General features: G+C 51.9%; 1 protein-coding gene across 8 annotated transcripts in view; it reads right to left on the reverse strand.

The window, feature by feature from the left end:
• Window positions 1-17,949, reverse strand: part of Plekhg3 (pleckstrin homology and RhoGEF domain containing G3) — a 45,859-nt gene that overhangs the window by 4,848 nt on the left and 23,062 nt on the right. For 2 of the 8 annotated variants that reach the window (XM_038335761.2, XM_038335762.2), the window contains exons 2-17: window positions 14,761-15,150; window positions 13,192-13,289; window positions 11,880-11,949; window positions 11,562-11,608; window positions 11,311-11,461; window positions 11,089-11,220; window positions 10,741-10,923; window positions 10,503-10,595; window positions 10,149-10,235; window positions 9,912-9,945; window positions 9,495-9,593; window positions 5,895-5,933; window positions 5,463-5,485; window positions 4,641-4,988; window positions 4,009-4,122; window positions 169-1,591 (exon numbers count right to left, since the gene is read on the reverse strand). In XM_038335761.2, the coding sequence (XP_038191689.1) occupies window positions 169-1,591; window positions 4,009-4,122; window positions 4,641-4,988; window positions 5,463-5,485; window positions 5,895-5,933; window positions 9,495-9,593; window positions 9,912-9,945; window positions 10,149-10,235; window positions 10,503-10,595; window positions 10,741-10,923; window positions 11,089-11,220; window positions 11,311-11,461; window positions 11,562-11,608; window positions 11,880-11,949; window positions 13,192-13,289; window positions 14,761-15,111 (3,292 nt within the window). In that variant the 5' untranslated portion in view covers window positions 15,112-15,150. Of the gene's footprint in view, window positions 1-168; window positions 1,592-4,008; window positions 4,123-4,640; window positions 4,989-5,462; window positions 5,486-5,894; window positions 5,934-6,353; window positions 6,444-9,494; window positions 9,594-9,911; window positions 9,946-10,148; window positions 10,236-10,502; window positions 10,596-10,740; window positions 10,924-11,088; window positions 11,221-11,310; window positions 11,462-11,561; window positions 11,609-11,879; window positions 11,950-13,191; window positions 13,290-14,760; window positions 15,151-17,949 lie in introns of all 8 variants that reach the window. The other 6 variants (XM_038335768.2, XM_038335765.2, XM_038335763.2 and 3 more) reach the window with 6 other exon arrangements.

The raw sequence follows: 17,949 nt of genomic DNA on the forward strand, positions 1-17,949 counted from the left end.
TCAGGAGAGCAGGATGGGCCAGAGTGTAAAACAGATTGCCAAGGCTCACTGTACACCCATGGTGCCCTGGGTCCAGCATGGCCTCTTTAGAGGTTATTCCCCCAAACCCACAAAAACACTGGATTCTAATTGGCTTTTCTACTCTTAATCCTCCTACCCCCGTCATACCTTTGCCCCCTGACAGCTCTCCAGCTTCCTCGGGCTGGCCAGAGATGGTGGGGATCTGCTCATCCCTGTCAGGAGATGCTTTATCCCACGGCAGAGGTGGCCTAGCTGCCTTGATGTTCTTAATTCGGAGGCTGTACTGGCGGGCCAGTTGGTAGACCTTGTTCTTGACCCGCTCACTCATATGGCTGTCCATCACGTGGGAGAGCTGCATGATTCGGGGGTGCAATGGGGTGACCAGCTCCCCCTGGACACTGCTGCTCAGCTCTCTCACCAGCTCTTTCAGCTCCTGGGCCAGGTGGGCTGGGTTGGGCTGCTCGGTGGGAGAGGCACTTTCCGGAGAGGCCACGGCAGACTCCTCGGTGATAGCCCCCAGCTCGTGCTCCTCCAAGATGAACAACGGCTCTTGGAGCTCAAAGCCGTTGGCCTGGCTCTGACCAGGCCCTGTCCGTGGACTTCTCTCTGAAGATTCCATTCTCTCCCATATCTTCACAATTTCTGAAGATGGGCGAAACTCAGCATCTGTGATGGGAGCGGGCTCCCCTGTGCCTGACTGGCTGGGTCCTGGGAGGTCAAACAAGGCCCATGAGGCTGGCCGAGAACTCCCTGGCCTCTTGTACCCAATTGGAGCTGCTGGCTCTGAATCTGGCTTGGGGAGGCTGTTGAACCTGGACACCGAGCTCCGCACCAATCCTTTCGGGATGTAGGAGAGGCTCTCCCGCCGCCGGATGCTGAAGCCTGCGTCGTGGTGCTCTGCATTTTCGTAGTAGTTCTTGATTTTGTCCAGCAACTGCCGGTCTCGGGTGGACAATGCTGATTCCTTCTTCTTGCAGGAAGATTTGTCCGGTTCCGTGGAGCAGCCTGAGCCTGAATTTGGAGATTCCGTTCCATTGACAGAAGGGCCATTGTCTGTGACCATGTCTGCACTGATGACCACTTCTGGGGTGGGGGGGTTGCTGAGGGAGTCCCCAGTGCTGCTCCATCGGGCTAGGCCCTTCTCACTGCCCTCCAGGCTAAGCACGCTGCTGCTCCGGCTGACCAGCCGCGGTGTCCCGAGGCCACTGGACTTCCCATCCTCTATGGCCAGGCTGCTCCGCCGAGAGAAGCTACTGGCAAACCGCTCAGCGATGACACTGGCCTGGTCCAGCACTGAGGGTGGCAGCAGGCTCTCGGGCTCCTGGGGAGCTCCCAGTTCCTCCTCTTCCTCCTCTTCACTACTCAGGGCCTTAAGGTCCTCAGTGCCCTCAGGCTCCACAAAGTCCACCACATCAACTGGACCATCTACCTGCAACAGCCCCTTGGGGACATGGAGCTGTGTTTCCAGAACTCCTGGAGATTCTGGCTCTGAAGGCATCTCCTCAGTGCTGGGACCTTCCAAGGCAGTCAAGGCCTCTTGCTCAGCCCCAGGCTCAGGATCTGTCTCAACCTGGGAGGCAATGGGGAACATATTAGGGATGGGGGTGAAGCTCCTTCATGAGGCGTGGGGGACAAGATGGCACAGCCTGCTCTCAGGCCAGGTGGAGGTTCTGCAGCTTAGGACAATCAGAATAAGCAGGACTCAAAAGGTCCATTTATTTCTCTAGCTACCCTGCAGCTAGAGGACAGGCCCATGTCCTCATGACCAAGAAAAACACCAGAAATGAAGAAGCGTGGCAGCCTCTCTCAGCGGCAGCCTGCATGGGAACTACGGGCACGGTGTGGAAACAGGCAACATGGATTAGTGTCTGGACACTACTTCAGTTTCCCAGGGGGGCCACATAGGCAAGAAGTATTTTGGAGATTCCCCTGCCTGATGTCAAAGCACCTTGGGAGTCTAGGAATCAAATCCAGAAATGAGCAATTATGAATGGATATCCCAACTTTCCCAAGGGACCAAAAAGATTCCATGGGGCCAGGGGCCAGAGGGCAATTCAGCTGTGTGCTGGATCACTGTTGATCACTGTTGGAGGTGAGGTCAATCCCCAGATCTCACAGCGGAAAGAGAGACCAGACTTCCAAGTTATGTTCACTGATATGCACATGACCACACCAGCACTTACACTTGGAAAACACTCTCCCTGCCCCCTAAAGGTGAGGGCAAGGATTTAGCTTCTATCAGCCAACCTGTCTTAGCACCTGTGAGCCCAGTGTCTCTGCATATGCCCAACAGATGGGCAAGGAGAAAGCAAACAGGAGAATTCCCTCCTGACCAGCTGGTCACTGGGCCCGTAAGCTGCTGGCACAGGCAGCTTCCCAGAGCAGTCCTCTGGGAGAAGATCAGAACAGACATAAAATTCAGAAGCATAAGAGCAACTCCATCATCTGTAGAGCCACACCCATGATCTAGAGCCGCGCTGCCCACCACAGTAGCCACCAGCCATTCTAGCATCTGAGATGAAGCCAGCCCAAATCAAGACCTGCTGGAAGGGTAAGATACATCCAGATTTGGAAGGCTGTGTATAAAACATAGACTGGATCAGTAATTTTACTTTGGTTCTGTTAGGCTACATAAAATATGACATTAAAACTCACTCCCCCCCTTTTGAGACAGGTTCTCATAGAGCCCACTATGGCCTCACACTTGTTATATGTATCTAAGGCTAGCTTTAAAGTGTCAAATCCTATTGCCTCTGCTTCCTGGGTACTAAGATTATAGGCATGCACTATACTGCCCAGCTTCTTTTTTCTTTCTTTCTTTTTTTCTTTTTGTTTTTCATTTTTGTTTTTTTTTTTTTTTTTTTTTTGAGACAGGGTTTCTCTGTGTAGCTCTGGCTGTTCTGGAACTCACTTTGCGGACCAGGCTGACCTTGAATCTCACAGAGATTCACCTGCCTCTGCCAGTGCTGGGATTAAAGGTGTGTGCCGCCGCCACCCGGCTTCTTTTTATTTCTTAACATGGTTACTAGAAAATATGGTGGGCTGGTGGCATAATGGAACATGTATGACTAGATTCTAAACAATTTCAGTTCCACATAGGGCCACCACATTCGATCATTCCTAGACAGTACGATTGCCATGGTCTGAATCTTTAGTGCTAATTCCAGAAGACTCCTGTTAGAACTTTCTGTCCTCTGTGAGAGCACAAACAAGTAGGGCCTTTAAGGAAGTGACTACATCATAAGGGCTCCATACTCACACCTCATGAAAGAGGCTAAAGGAAGCGTTCTTGCTGCGAAGACACAAGAAGGATGTGACTGAAGCAGAGAGGGGATTCTCATCAAAGAGTGAACCGGCTGATGGGGCCTTGATCTTGAACTTGGCAGTCTCTCTACTCTGAACGACACGCTTTCATTGTTTACAAGCTCTTGGTCGAAGATACGTTGTTACAGCAGCTTAAGTGGACAGTTCTATTTCTATCTAGGGCCATCTAGGTTCTCAGCTCTGTCCTAGCTGAGGCTTACCTGGGGTCTAGCTCATGACTTCATCCTTTTAACTTTGAGAAAGCAAAGGAGTCAGGTCCACCACCCCCCTCAGATGCTGCCTGCAGTGTACCCTGTCAAGCAGTCTTTCCAAACCTCTTTTCTTTCTGGAGCAGTTGTGGGGTACCCAATGGATATGCACACTCTATCCCTCTGCCCAGGTGGCCACAGCCAGGACTTAGGCATCTAGCATAGTTTTCAGGGCATGCTTACGTCCCCTCCAGGCCACCTGTCCGAGGGTGCCCAGGGAAGGTCACCTTTGTTTAATTCATAGAAATAGGCTGGCTGCTAGCCAAACCACACACCCTGAGGCTGGCCAGGCCTCTGGAAGCGGTGAGGGTCAAGAAGTAGAGAGTTCCTTTGCTCAAGACACCCTGCCTGTAAACCTGGAGATACGGACACCAGATCCCCTGAACTATCTCCCTCCCATCTGCTTGCTGCTCACCTCTGGCAGGGAAGAAACAGACTCGAAGCTCATGCGATTCTCTGCGCTGGTTGGAGACCGGTCGCTGGGCCTTCTGCAGCTTTTAGAGTCTTCAGACTCCCTGTGTCTCTTCCCCTGCAGCAAGCAGAAAGAAGTCAGTTGACAACTGAGACCTGGTCCCTTCTGTATTCCATTCCAACATGGACAGTGACTCCCACTATCCCCAGAGGTACATGAAGTACCCGAAAGCCAGTCCTATGCCCGAGCCATTGCAAACAGCCTGAACTGCCAGGTCCAGGGCCACAGAAATCCTTTCAAAGTGTGCAGTTTTATAAAAAACCCAGCCCACCTTCCCTTCCAGATGCAGTGAGTTGACCTTCTCACTTAACGGATGCCGGTTTCCCCTCCCCCCAACCCTGTTAGTCCTGCTCAGTGGGTAGTATACCAGTGGGTACCCGGTCCTAGACCGGTGCATGCCAGGGGCTCACCAGGGCGTGACAGTGAGTGAGTTAAGAAGTTGCTGACAGCTGGGGGGAAAGGGACAAGGAACGGGGTGAGGCGGGGTGGGAAGGACACAGGAAGGGACTCTCAGAAGGACATGCACATGTCAGGCTAACATGCAAAGAAGAAGGGAGATCAAAGAGACACCTCACCATAGCACCCCGGGAGAAAAGTAAAGCGTTGGCCCGATAGTGCCAGCAGTGGAGGGCAGCCAGCAGGGAGCTGGCAAAGTCAGCTACCTGCTCAGCCACTGCTAGACTCTCCTCCTCCTCCTCCTCCTCCTCCGAGCCTGGGAGCTCTGGCCCAGGCACCTTCTCACTGCCTTCATGCCCTGCCAAGTCTTCCAGGGAGACTGGGAAGGTCTGCTGCTGCTCTTCCTCCTCCACTATCTCCTCCTCTTCCTCAAGCTCCTCCGTGGCAGCCCCCTCAGCCTCTGGTTGCAGGTCCTGTGCAGGGGGTAGCTGCCCAAAGTCCAGGAGGGCTCCGGCACTGCCTGCATGCTGTTCAGAGCACAAGATGCCCCTGTGATCTACCCTGTGGGCAAACCCCCTCCTGTAGGTAGCCAGAGATGACTTCATATAAAAATCTACTCCTGCTAGGTGGTGGTGGTGCAACGCCTTTAATGCCAGCACTCGGAAAGCCAGAGGCAGGCAGAGCTCTATGAGTTCGAGGCCAGCCTGATCTACAGAGCTAGTTCCAGAACAGCCAAGGCTACATAGAGAGACCCTATCTCAACCTCCTCCGGAACGGAGCATTTTATGTGGAAAGGGCTGAGATCTAGCTGGGAATAAAGTGTCTCCAAACGAGCTTATATATCCCAAGAGAGGAAAATAAGAGGACACAGGCCAGGCAGGCACCACAGGGTGCTGCTGCAGGAGGAAGACAGGGAGGGTCCCTAAGGGCTGATCTGGGCAGTGCCACCCACACTCCCTCCTTCCAGCCCCCTTCTCTGGCCTCTGAGGCTCAGCACTCACCTTCATTCCTGCTGCTCTGGCTGCTGACACCATCACAGGGTCCAAGCACATGGTGGGAGGAGCACAGAGGAAGACACCAGTAAATAAAAAAGAGAGCCTCTTTAGAGAGACTGGAGTCCCTGGGGGGAGTCTCACAGGGGTCCCTACACTCCTGAATCCCTCCCTAGTCCTGGCTTTCAAAGGGATGGCTGACAGCTCAGAAGTTCAGCAGAAAGTGGCGCAGGTCTGGGCAAGCTGCTGAACTCCCACTGCAGCAGAAGGAAGGGCATGGTGTATGGGCAGGGGAGCCGAGGCTCTCTGCAGACATCAGGGGTGAAGAACGAAGCCATATTCCCTCTAGCTTATTCTCCATAATCTCCAGCCAGCTTACTGCCTGCTTTCACCCTCCCACCCCACCTAGAGAGCCCTGACTGCCCTTCCGCACACACTCACCTTTGTCATTCAGCTGCCTGAGCAGGTGTCTGGTCGGCTCTGAGGAACACAAACGGGCAGTTAGCACAAGCCAAGAAACAGCTGCACCTGACCTGGGTCCCAAGCTCACAGTGCCACCAGCCCATCACCACCAGCCCAAAGTCCACCCTAGCTGGCCCCCAGCCACCCTAGGCCTCAGGGAGGCTTTCTTCAAAGTGTTACTGAGGCCCCAGATGAGGCCCCACTTCTCCTCTGCGGCACACAGTGAACGAACGGCTCAGTCCTTGTATTAGTATGCCAGGCAAGGCCTTGGTTATGTAGTCATCTGAAGGGATCCGCCCCATGCTACCCACTTCAGACCAGCTAGCCACTAGCCACGCTTCTATCTCAAGCCCCTCTACCTCTACTACAGCATCAGCACACAGCTACGCCCCACACCAAGCCCCTCATAGCGTGCAAGCCGGGAAGCAGGGGTCGCACCCGACTTTCTACGGCCTTTAAGGCCTGGCATCTCCAATCCTTGCTGCCTGCTGGGAAGTGATGCCCTGCTGAACAGGGTATAGCCAGGCTCTGGGGACACAAAACACAACTATTAGGCTAATGGTGTCGTTACATTGTACCCAGCCTTTCTGGGGACAGAATGAAAACAGTGCTCTTCCAGAGGATCCAGGTTCAATTCCCAGCATCCACATGGCATCTCACAACTGTCTGTAACTCTAGGTCCAGGGAATCCAACACCCTCACACCACTGTACATAAAATAAAGTTAAGTAAATTATTTTTTTTTTAAAAAAAAAGAACGAAAAACAGAGAGCAAGCAAGCCCCAGAGACCCTCCTGCCTCTAACTCCCCAACACTGGATCAGAGACACATACAACTATAGATAGCTAGCTATTAATGTGAGCACTGGGGATCCGACTCAGGTCTCATTCCTATGTGGCAAGCATATCAACTAACCTATCCCCCCACCACCCTCAGCTGATGTTAAAATGAGAAGAGGCTCCTCTGGCTAGGCACCTGCTGCTGAGCCAGACGGCCTGAGTCTGATCCCAGAACACGCAAGGTGGAAGTAAAGGACCGACTTCCCAAAGTTGTCCTCTGACCTCACACAAATGCCACCACCCTTGAATACACATATTAGACACACACACAGAAATGTGTGTAGTAAAAATGAAAGATTTTAAAATGTAACAAAGCGAGAAATAGAAATATTCTTTTCTTTCTGTTGAAAGCTTATAGCAAGAATATTTAAGAGTTTAAAAGTCATGAGGGATCTTACTAATCCCAAAGTGGACTTGTCTGCCTGACACAGCTGTCTGTGTCAAAGACCCCAAGGCTCAGCCTGGGCACCTAGGCTGTATAGCATGTGGTCTGAGTCCTTTTCTCATACAATTCTTGCCAGCCCATCAACTGATCTCTCCCACACAGGAGGAAGAAGAGCCGCTATAGGGAACGTGCTAGGACTAAGATGATGAACACTCCTTGGTGTTATGGAAGGAATACCACGATGAACATAAACCTCAGACACAGGCCATCGCCATGGCAACCGCAGTGCTGCCACCACATCATCTGGCAGCTCCCACACCATCAGTGGCACTGAAGCATCAGTTCCAGAAAAGGAAAAGTGCAATTGTGGCCAGAGCCCTCTTCTAGAAGGCTCCAGAAGATGAGGCATGTCTCAGGAAAGTTAATGAGTTTTTAAAAAGCCAAGTCTCTTAGTATTCACAGGCTAAACTCTCTGTCACATGGAAACTTCAGCCTTGCCTGTTTGCTCATTTCCTGACCGCCCTGGATGGCTCAAGTCTTGAGGTGGAGGTAACAGTTTTACTGAGCTGTAATTCGCACACCAGACACGTCACCTGTGTATATAAAGTACACACATCAACAGCTTTAAGTGCCTTCACATAGCTGTACCTCAGTGCTCTCTCTCTCTCTCTGTGTGTGTGTGTGTGTGTGTGTGTGTGTGTGTAGGGGTGCTTTTCTGGGTTGAGACGTCTGTTGTGGTACTGAGGACTTGAACCTAGGGCATTGGCATGTTAAGCCAAGTGCCCTGCCACTGAGCTATATCCCTATCTCCTAGGGCTAAAGTTCTGATGCTGATGTCAGGACAAACCATAGAATTAATACCATGACCATCCTTGTTAGCATTAATTGTTTGCTTGTCACATCCTAGAATCATCTGAAAGTTTCAAATGAGTAACTGCCTTTATTGGGTTGGCCTGTGGGCATGTCTGTGATGGATTTTTCTTGATTGCTAATTGACGTGGGAGGACCCAGCTCACTGTGGAGGGCGCCATTCCCTAGGCGGTATAAAGAAGCTCTCTGGGCATAAGCCTTAGTGAGTCAGGTAGCAAGCAGCAGCCTCCATGGTTCCTGCTGTATGTCTTGGCTGGAAAGTGAGCTCCTCGGTCACAGGTAATGCATGGAATAGCAAGCAGGTCTGCCTTAAGTTCCTGCCTTGACTTCCCTCAACGACGGACTATGATCTAGAAGTGTGAGCTGAATGAATCCTTTCCTCTAAGATGAGAGCATTTCATCGCAACACCAGAAACTGGAACAATTACCATTGCTGCCTGAATACTTCCATGTGCCAGACTCTCTCAGTGCCGAGCTACAGCAAGCTAAGAGGGGACGTTAGAGAAAAGGGGAGAGAATTATAGAAGGGAAGAGAAATACAGATGGCCAGAGACGGATAAAGCAACACCCTAGTTTGAGGCTTTTAACTATAAAATTTATAGAACCAAACTAGGTTAGCCTAGAGAGGAGCCACCTGGAATAATAGCAAACATTGCAAACCTGAAAACTCTCCAGAGACCACCTGGCTCCACCTTCCAGAAGGTCAAAGTTCAGGTATCAATCACAAGTGTTGAAGGACCCCACAGGTGGTGGCCACTCAAGATCCAATGCACTTGTGACTACAGCCGAAACAAGAGTCTCAATCTAAAATCATTTGCTCTAAGCTACTGGTGCATGGGCCTCACTTCCAGACTCCACCATAGATTAATCCAGGTCTGTTCCTGGGCCTCAGACTTATTGGTAAATGAGAGAAAAGTATAGGAAAAAAGGGAAAATCAGCCACAGAAACACCCACACCATCACAGCAGAGCTAAGACTGAAAAAGCGAGGTCTTCTCTTTCTAAACAGATACTTCATTCTAACAACTCCAAGAACACATTAGCAAATCCCGTCATGGGAGAAAACCCAGGAGAGGAAAATGGTACGACCCAAAATAAATATTTCCTGTCTGGATTTGGTGCCACTTGGTCTAAGCTATTTTTCCTCCCACCCAGCCTCTGCTCTGTCACTCCAGAACTATCCATGATGTCCAAGTGCTACTCCCGGCTGGGCAGCAACACAAGGAGGTCTGGGTGGCTAAGAAGAGACTCCAAGTTCTGAATAACAAATACCCCCAGACCCCTGAATAGGTGGACAGCCCCAGTGAGCAGAGGCCCAGGAAGCTTCTGGTGAAGGGCAGCATGGGCGCAAAGAGGAAATGGTCCACAGACCACCCTCCTGTCTCCCCCAGTTTTCTGAAAAGAGTAACACCCCACTATGAAGATGATCCCCAGCCTGGGCCAGGATCCTATGGAGAAAGTTCCTGTCCACAAAGCCCTTCTCTTACCAGACTGCCGGCGTCCTTGGCGCACGTGGGTAGATACCTCATCCTGGGATGACCACGCCTTCTTCAGCCGCTCAGGGCTGCAACGATACCTGCTGGGATCTGCAGCCAGGAGAGAAACAATCAGGCCTTTTGCTTCCCCAGCGGCCTACCAAGATGCTGCCTGCACAGGACAATGTCTTCCACCCACACCCGCCTCCGAAGGTCCTGGATGCCTCTGGAGGTCCCCCAGCATCTATCTTCTTACAACTGGGGGCTGTGTCGTTAGTCACACAACTGATCCCCCCCAGCCCTTGACAGACTGAGTCCCCCTTCCTTCCTGTTCCTAGACAGAAATACCAAACAAGCTTTGCCCGAGATATTGCCTGACGTAACGATGTACACAATCAAGAACAACACAGGCAGAAAAGGGTGACTTACAGTAAGAGTCCATTTCCAAGATGGCTTCCTTGGCCTATAAGGAAAGGAGACCCCCATAGTAACCACCTGACCGTGCCTCGCCTGCCCACCGGAGGACTCACGCGGGGTCGTGCCATGGCATGTACCAACACCCGCTGTCCACCAGAGCCAGCAAGTGAAGCTCTAACAGATCCTTGGGAACTGGGTGAGGGGACGGGCTCTCCCTGAAGCCCATCTGAGAGAACCCTAGGAACCAACCTTCTGGGGGATGGTGGCATGGTGGTTCTCCAAGATGAGTCTCTTGATGTGGTGCGTCCAGCTCCGTTTCTCCTCCACTGTCTTGGCCTAGGAGGGCGCAAGGAGAAAGAACGGGGTTTATTATTTCAGGTCAAAACTGCCTAAGCACACCCAGGACTTCTGCTGGGGGCGGGTGGGGGGTAGAGGGAGTAATAAGGGCTATGCTAGGGTGTCTGCGTACACCTCGGAGATGTGCCCACGATGATCTCACCTTTGCAGATGGAGACACTAGGGCATGGGGGCAGTCAGGGAACAGGGAGCCACAAGCAAGTGTGCTTAGAAGTTCCCCAGTCCCTTGCGTGGGCCGCTCCTCACCTGGATGCTGTACTGCTGCTTGCTGTGCTTATAGTGGGTAACGGTGAAGCAGAGGGAGTCTCTGGTGCTTTCGATCAGCATCAGTGAGGAGCACTGGGGGCAGAGAACAAGATAATTCAGCAGGAGAGAAAAGGACCCCAACCCTCGGAAGTCGGCACGGGAGCCTGATGAAGCCAGAGGGAAGCTGAGGAGCCAGGGTCTGTGGAGAAGGGAGCATAAGCGAAGACAGCTTCGTTACCGGAATGTGACCCTTGTAGACGAAGTGATCGCCCCGCTTCTTGGTGATGAGCAGTATCTTGTCAAAGAGGAAGAAAGTCCTCTCGTTGCGCACGCGGTGTACGCGGAAGGTGGCTTCCAGGACCAGTTCTCCATAGGTGGTCAGGTCTGGCCCCTTCCAGTTAATGAGCAGCGACTGAATCTCCTGCAGCAGAGCATCCCGACACCCAGAGTCAGGCCTCACTGTCCTCAGGGAGGTCACCGAGCCCTCTCACCCCAAAGGCTTCCGTGGATACCACCCTTCCACTCAGTTAAGCACAGTGACAGTATTCCTTCTCCCAATCCTTGCCGCCCCCCAGCCCCAGGGCACCTGCAGCCGAACCGCGTGCTCATGCCTCCTCTTCATGTCATTGATGTACCAGGCCACACATGTCATTGTGTCGATGGCATCCTCTACCACCTCGAAGCCTTCCTCTTCTTCGTCAAAATGTTTGGCAATTTCCTAGACCAAAGACAAGCGTCTGGGAAAAACCGGCTCCAAGGCTCTGCCCGGTACCCCAGCACAGATCCTGGGCAGGAGCCCTGCAGCTACCTGGAGCAGCAGGTGGTACTTGAGGATGCGCTGAACGGGCTTCAGCAGGTAGGAGCCCAGAGGCAGGGAGTGCTGCAGCAGCGCCTGCCGGTCTCGGAAGAACTTGGCCTGCTGCTTGTCCTGCATGCACTCCGTCAGGGCTGCCACTGAGCTGGGAGAGGGCAGAGTGAGAGTTACCACCTGGGGGACGTCTGGTGAGGAGGCAGGAGCCCCACACTCATCAAATGACCCCCCTCCCCAAAATCACTCACTTGGGGTAGTTGTTACAATACTGAGTGTAGATATCAAACTCTTGGCTCTAAGGAAAGACAGGGGGAAAAGAAAACAAAAATGATTTCAGGAAGATGCTCATCTGACTAGAAAACATGAGGAGACCAAGGACAGGCTCCTGACCCCCTGAGCACACTGTCATCTCTGAGAAGCTGCAGAACCATCTTAGCATCTGACTAGGGCATCTCATCCACCCGCTAGCCGTGGACAAGGGATCCCCAGGACTCAAGTGTCATCTTACAGTGGGACCGTCTATCCTAGAAACATGGGACAAGGAGCAAGGATCTGGTTCTTCTTACCCTTTCCACGAAGCAGCTGGCCACAGCCACAGGGTCACTATTGCAGCTGTCCAGGTCTCTGAGAAGCTGGCTGGGTAAAGGGAGAGAGGCCATTAGACTCCAACATCTGTAGCCACCTCTGTAGCTACACACACCCCTGCCCACTCCCTCAGACACAGATCATGGCCGGCCCTGGTGTTGCACTGAGTCGCAGCTTCCACCCTGACTAAACCTTGCCCCAGGCAGCAACCACAGAAAGAATCCAGCACGCCACAAAAACAGGGAGACACACGTTTTCAGCAAGCAGCAACGGAAAAGGAGCTACCAGTACCCACCTCTGAAGGGGACACAGCTCCTCTGTAGGCAGGAGTCAAACACACAAAAGCAGAGATTAAAGGAGGCTAAGGACAGGAAAGAAGCAAAAAGTGTTCCCAGATGGGAGGGTGCAGGGAGCAGAGAGGGACAGGTGAGACTGAGCACTCGGATCTAGGTAGGGAGGACTGCAGATATACTGGAGACAGTACTCCTCGCCTCCTCTATCTGCTTCCCTCCTCTCTCCCGAGCTGCCTCCTCCCCACCTTCCTGAGTACTGCCTGCACCCTCCCCTCCCACCTACACACTGCCCAGACTCCCCCAGCTGCAAGGGGACCCTGTCCCGTCAACACCGCTCTCTAAACTGTTTCTCTTGATAGTACCCTTGTCTAACTGTGGTCCTACAGCAGCAGATTCAACCTTCACAGACTGGTCAAGCCTGTTTTGCCTGGCCTGTGTGATACACTAACACAGTGGTTCTCAACCTTCCCAACGCTGCGACCCTTTAATGTAGTTCCTGCAACCCTTTAAGACGGTGACCCCCTCACAACCATAAAATTATTTTCGTTGCTACTTCGTAACTAATTCTGCTACCGTTATGAATCGTAATGTAAATATTTTTTGGAGATAGAGGTTCGCTGAAGGGGTTGCAACCCACAGTTTGAGAACTGCTATAATGGGTCAGCTCTCCAGGGAATCCTTACTTCCCTTGGGCTCAGTGGGAAAGAGAAGAAATAAACTATAAGATATGCGAGACGATATAGAAGGAAGAGAACAAGTGTGCAAGGCCTAGCAATGTGCACAAGACCCAGAAGGTGCTGGAACCAGCAAACACATGACTTCAAATCAGAACTTCCTAGAAAGGTCAGCTGAGGCCCTCTTCCGGCACAGCGCTTTGATCTTGAGCAAGGGTAGCATTCAATTCCCCGTCTCTGCAGTCATGCCTGCATGTCACAGCCATATGTCCAGCCATCCAGAGATTGTCCCCAGGCTCTCACGTGTGCCCCAGGCCAGAACATACCTGTTCAGCGCATAGATGCTCTCGATGTTCCCAAAGAGGGCACTGACTTGCTCTGGCTTCAGGAGCCCGGGAGTGTCAATGATCTTCAAGAGGTAGTCCTGCATGGAGAGAAGTATGAGGACCCGGCACCGCTTGGCTTGGTCACCTAACACCCCCCCACCAGTCACACCTTAATCTATACTGCATTGTGTGGCTATGACACGAGTTCACAGGCAGTGTGCACTGTCCTAAGCCATGGGGATTTACTCAAAAATTCAAGTCTACTTGGCAACTTGGAATGCAACCTTATTTGGAAACAGGGTCTTCGTAGATGTCATCAGTGAAACCTCTCAAGATGACATCATTAGATATTTAAGGAGGCTCCAACGGCTGATGTCCTTCTAAGAGAAAGGGGCACAGGCATAAGCCAGGTGTTGGTTAGGAGCTAGGATAACGCAATCCCAGGCCAAAGGACAACAGAGAAAATAAGCTCTGGCTTTCTGCAATCCTGGTACTTGGGAGGCAGAGTCAGGAGAACTGCCTTGAGTTAAAGGCCAGCCTGGGATACACGGCAAAATCCTATCTCAGAAGAAACCAAACCAAGAGGCTGGTGAGATGGTAAAGGCATTTGCCTAGTGACCTGAGCTCAACCCCTAGGGCCATGTAAAGGCGGACCGAGAGAAGCGACTCCACAAAGCTGTCTTTTGACCTCCACGTGGGCACTGTGCACCCCCCACACACCACTTCCTCTGCCTCCCGAGTGCTGGAATTAAAGGCCACCATGCCCAGCTTTTAGAGTTCTTTATTCATGTATTTTATGTATAGGAGTGCACTATCTTCATGCAGGCCAGAAGGGAGCAACAGATCCCATTATAGATGACTGTGAGCCACCCTGTGGGTGCTGGGAATTGAACCCAGGACCTCTGGAAGAGCAGCTAAGTGAGTGCTTTTAACCACTGAGCCATCTCTCCAGTCCACACTTTTTTTTTTCCTTACTGAAAACAAACAATCCAAAAGAGAATTCATTTCCGGTGCTTTAAGCCAGGAGGTTTGGGTAATTTGCGGCATAGCCTTAATGGACTCCCAAGCCTGCTCCTCACCAGGCAGAGGGATCCTCAGTGGCAGGCATGTGTCACCTTTCCCTATGTGCCTCACAGTGCGGAGCACTGTACTTGTGCCAGCCCTATTCATTCTGCAGGCAAGGAACCCAGGCCCATACCCAAGGATCCACAGCCAGGAAACAGCAGAGTGGGGAACCTGGGTGAACCTGCCCAGGTTTAATCCCTGCAGAGCACCTAGGTCTCCCTACTCAGGCTAAAGCCTTTCTCTTTGCTATCACAGTGCCCATTCCCCAAGCACCTACAAGAAATTCAATTACCCTACTTGTGTGATGGAAGGTGGCTCAGGGTTATAAAGAAGCACAGTTCCCACCAGGCAGGTCCCCAAAGCTTCCTCATGGCCTCATGGGAGGCAGATTACAGAACAGAGAGAGAAGTCCAGGGGGAGCCTTCCATCCTGGGGCAGAGTCAGGTTGTACTAAAGAGCTGGGCCACTGAGAGCTGCCCAGCCCCTCCCAGCCTCAGCACTCACCTCCACAATACTCCGCAGGTCCTGGACATACATGCGCTCTGTCTCCACAATCTCTCGCACCACCCGGCCCAGGTAGCTGAGTTTGTGGTGGGCAGGACTTGTCCCTGCACGGCCGTTGAAAGGGGAGAGGGGTCCCTTCATGTTCAGCCAGCCGCTGGAGTTGTTGTTGCTATTGGGGACGTGCCGGCCCCAAGGGGAGCCTGTCCCATTCTGGGCTGAAGCCTCAGAGCTGGCGGGCTCCTCCATGGCACTGTGGCTGTCACGGGAGGAGCCAGATGAGGAAGTGGTGGACATTAGGCTGGGTGGACGCTCCTGGCTGCCATCTTGGTGGAGGGCAGTGGAGACGGGCATCCTGGCATCGCTGCCCGGGATTGTCACCTCGGGGAGATTCTGGAATAAAACGGACAGATGGAGGGTCAAATTCTGAGTAGCTACAGAATCCGAAAGAGGAAGGGAGGTTGCTGGAGACAGGGAAGGCACACAATGGGAAGTCACTGATAGCAGGTACAAAGTCCAGTTTGAGGAGATGAAAACAGCTCCAGAACGCATAGCGATGTGGGGACAACATGAAGGGACTTAATGTCACTGAACCACATTTACAAATGGCTAAGATGCTAAACATTAACTTTTATATATTTTAAGAATAAGGTCAGTGAGACGAAGTAGCAAGTAGAGGCACTTGCCACCAGGTCTGGCAACCTGAGCTCCTTGTTTGAGACACACGAGGTGAGAAAAGAGAACCGATAGCCTGCAAGGTGACCTCTGACCTCCAAATGTGTGCCACGGCATGCGCACCACCTCCCAAATAAATAAATGGAGGTAATTTAACAAACAATGCCAATAAAAAGTCTAAACACCGAGAAAAGCCATTCCCTCAAAGTATGAACACTACTGGCAAGGATGCTCAAGCTACATCCTTTCTGGATCTCAGCAGCTCAGCCTCTGTCTTCCCCAGGGTGGAGATACATGGTCTACACTAGGAGACAGTAAGTTCTCAGAAGAGCAGAGAGGGTCTAGGGTACCTTCTAAAGAACTCAAAACGCAGTCCTAGGGACTGAGAATATAGCTCAGTTGATAACGCACTCGCCTAGCATGCACAAGGCCGTTAAGTTAAATTCTTAGCATCACATAAAACCAGGTATGGCTGAGTGGTGGCGGCACACGCCTTTAATCTCAGCACTTGGGAGGCAGAGGCAGGCGGATGTGAATTTGAGGCCAGCCTGGTCTACAGAGAGAGTTCCAGAACAGCCAGAGCTACACAGAGAAACCCTTTCTCGAAAACAAAAAAAAACCTACTGGCATGGTGGCCCACACCTGTCACCCCAGGACTAGGGAAGTAGAGGTAAGAGCATCAGAAGTTCAAAGTCATCCTCAGCCATACAGTGAGTTCCAGGTTAGCCCCGGCTTCATATCTAAACATCTATCATTTTAAAAAAAATGCAGAAAGGAAACAAGACAAACAAGCATTGCCACTTGGGCAAAGTGCTTGGCCTCTCAGGGCTTTACCTGTAACAGTGTACCCCAGAGCTATATCCTCAAGGTGATGCAACCTGCCACCTGCCCTTGGAGCCCGGTGCACGGCACAGTGACTGCTCTACAAATCATCAGTACATGATGATAAAGGCAGCTATCAAAATGTGCCTGCCTGTCTGAGTCTTTGCTGGCCGTCATTGCAGAGGGATGAGCTAAAAGCTGTTTTTGTTTTTGTTTTTTTGAGACAGGGTTTCTCTGTAGCTTTGGAGCCTGTCCTGGAACTAACTCTTGTAGACCAGGCTAGCCTCGAACTCACAGAGATCCGCCTTCCTCTGCCACCCGAGTGCTGCAAAAGCTGGCTTTTTTTTAAAAAAATGTATTATGTATTTATGTGTATGTGTGTGTGTGTGTGTGTGTGTGTGTGTGCATGTGGAGGTCAGAGGACAACTTGTGGAAGTTGGTTCTCTCCTGCCATTAGTTTCACGTCTTCAATTAAGTTCACGTCATCAGGCTTGGTACTTTCACCCACTGAGCCCTCCCACCAGCACAGACTCCTAACAGGGTTGCACCAGCATGTGATACTCTCTGAAAAATTGCTACATCTTGGAGCACCAGTGGCTCCACCTGTACTGAGAGGGAAGAGAAGGGACGGCAAAGAATGAGCCAGTTTTACCCCTTGTCCCACTCCCAGGCACCGGGTGTAGGCAGGCCCCTGACTCAGCCACGCCAGGAAATTCCCCAGGGCTGAGCAACAGCTGAGTCTTCCCTCAGCACGGCTGGGCAAAGCGGCATAGAAGGCAGGAAGCTGCACCCAGGTGAGGCAAATACAGTCACAGGTGAACTTTATTCCCTGAGCAGATGGTAATGCTCACAACCCACTCCAGAGAAAACACCTCATGCCTACCCACGGGACCAAAGCTGCCAGACCCTCCATGGCTTGCTATTTCCTCAGGGGAGGAGCAGGGAGAAGAGGAGGAGCCTGAATCATTAGGACCAGTTTGGTGAGGAGGCGAGGACCCCAGGGACCTCTCTCACCTCTACAGTCCCTAGGACTCAGAGGCTGCCAGATCAGCCTTGGCCAACAGGATCCATAACATGCGGTGGCCACTCCAGCCTGTTTTCTTGTGTCTCTACCCCGACGTGGAAACCAGGACCTGTGTTCTGCCTTTTGTACACGTTGCCGTCTCTGCCTGCCATTTCTCCTCCATACCTACTCCACATCGTTCTCGACCTTCCCGTCTTAGGCTAGACGTTCTCTCTCTAGGAACCTCCCCATAAGCGGCAGACCTGGAGGCCTCTGCTGTGCACTCTTGTTGCCTCAAGTTTTCTCTTTTGTTAACTCACTGTGTGACTGTGATTCGCTTGAGACCCTCTGCCCGGGGCTAACAGTTACACAAGCAGGGATCATCAGGACCAGTTTGGAGAGTAGCAATGGCAAATAAGTTGACTTTTTTTTTTTTGGCAAAGTTTTTTTTTCTCCGTTTTGTGACGGGGTCTCTAATACCCAAGGCTGGCTTCCAACTCCCAAGGATGTTCCTGACCGTCTGGTCCTCCTGCCTGCATCTCCGGATTCCTGGGATTACAGGAACAAGTCACCGACCTAACTTATGGGGTGCTGGGGCTCAACCCTGAGGCTTTGTGAACGCTAGGCAAGTAGTCTACCGATGGAGCCATATCCCCAGACTGTTGCTTTATTAAGCTAAAAGTTGAACGTGT

This window comes from Arvicola amphibius, chromosome 7 (assembly GCF_903992535.2).
Source record: "Arvicola amphibius chromosome 7, mArvAmp1.2, whole genome shotgun sequence".
NCBI lineage: Eukaryota > Metazoa > Chordata > Mammalia > Rodentia > Cricetidae > Arvicola > Arvicola amphibius.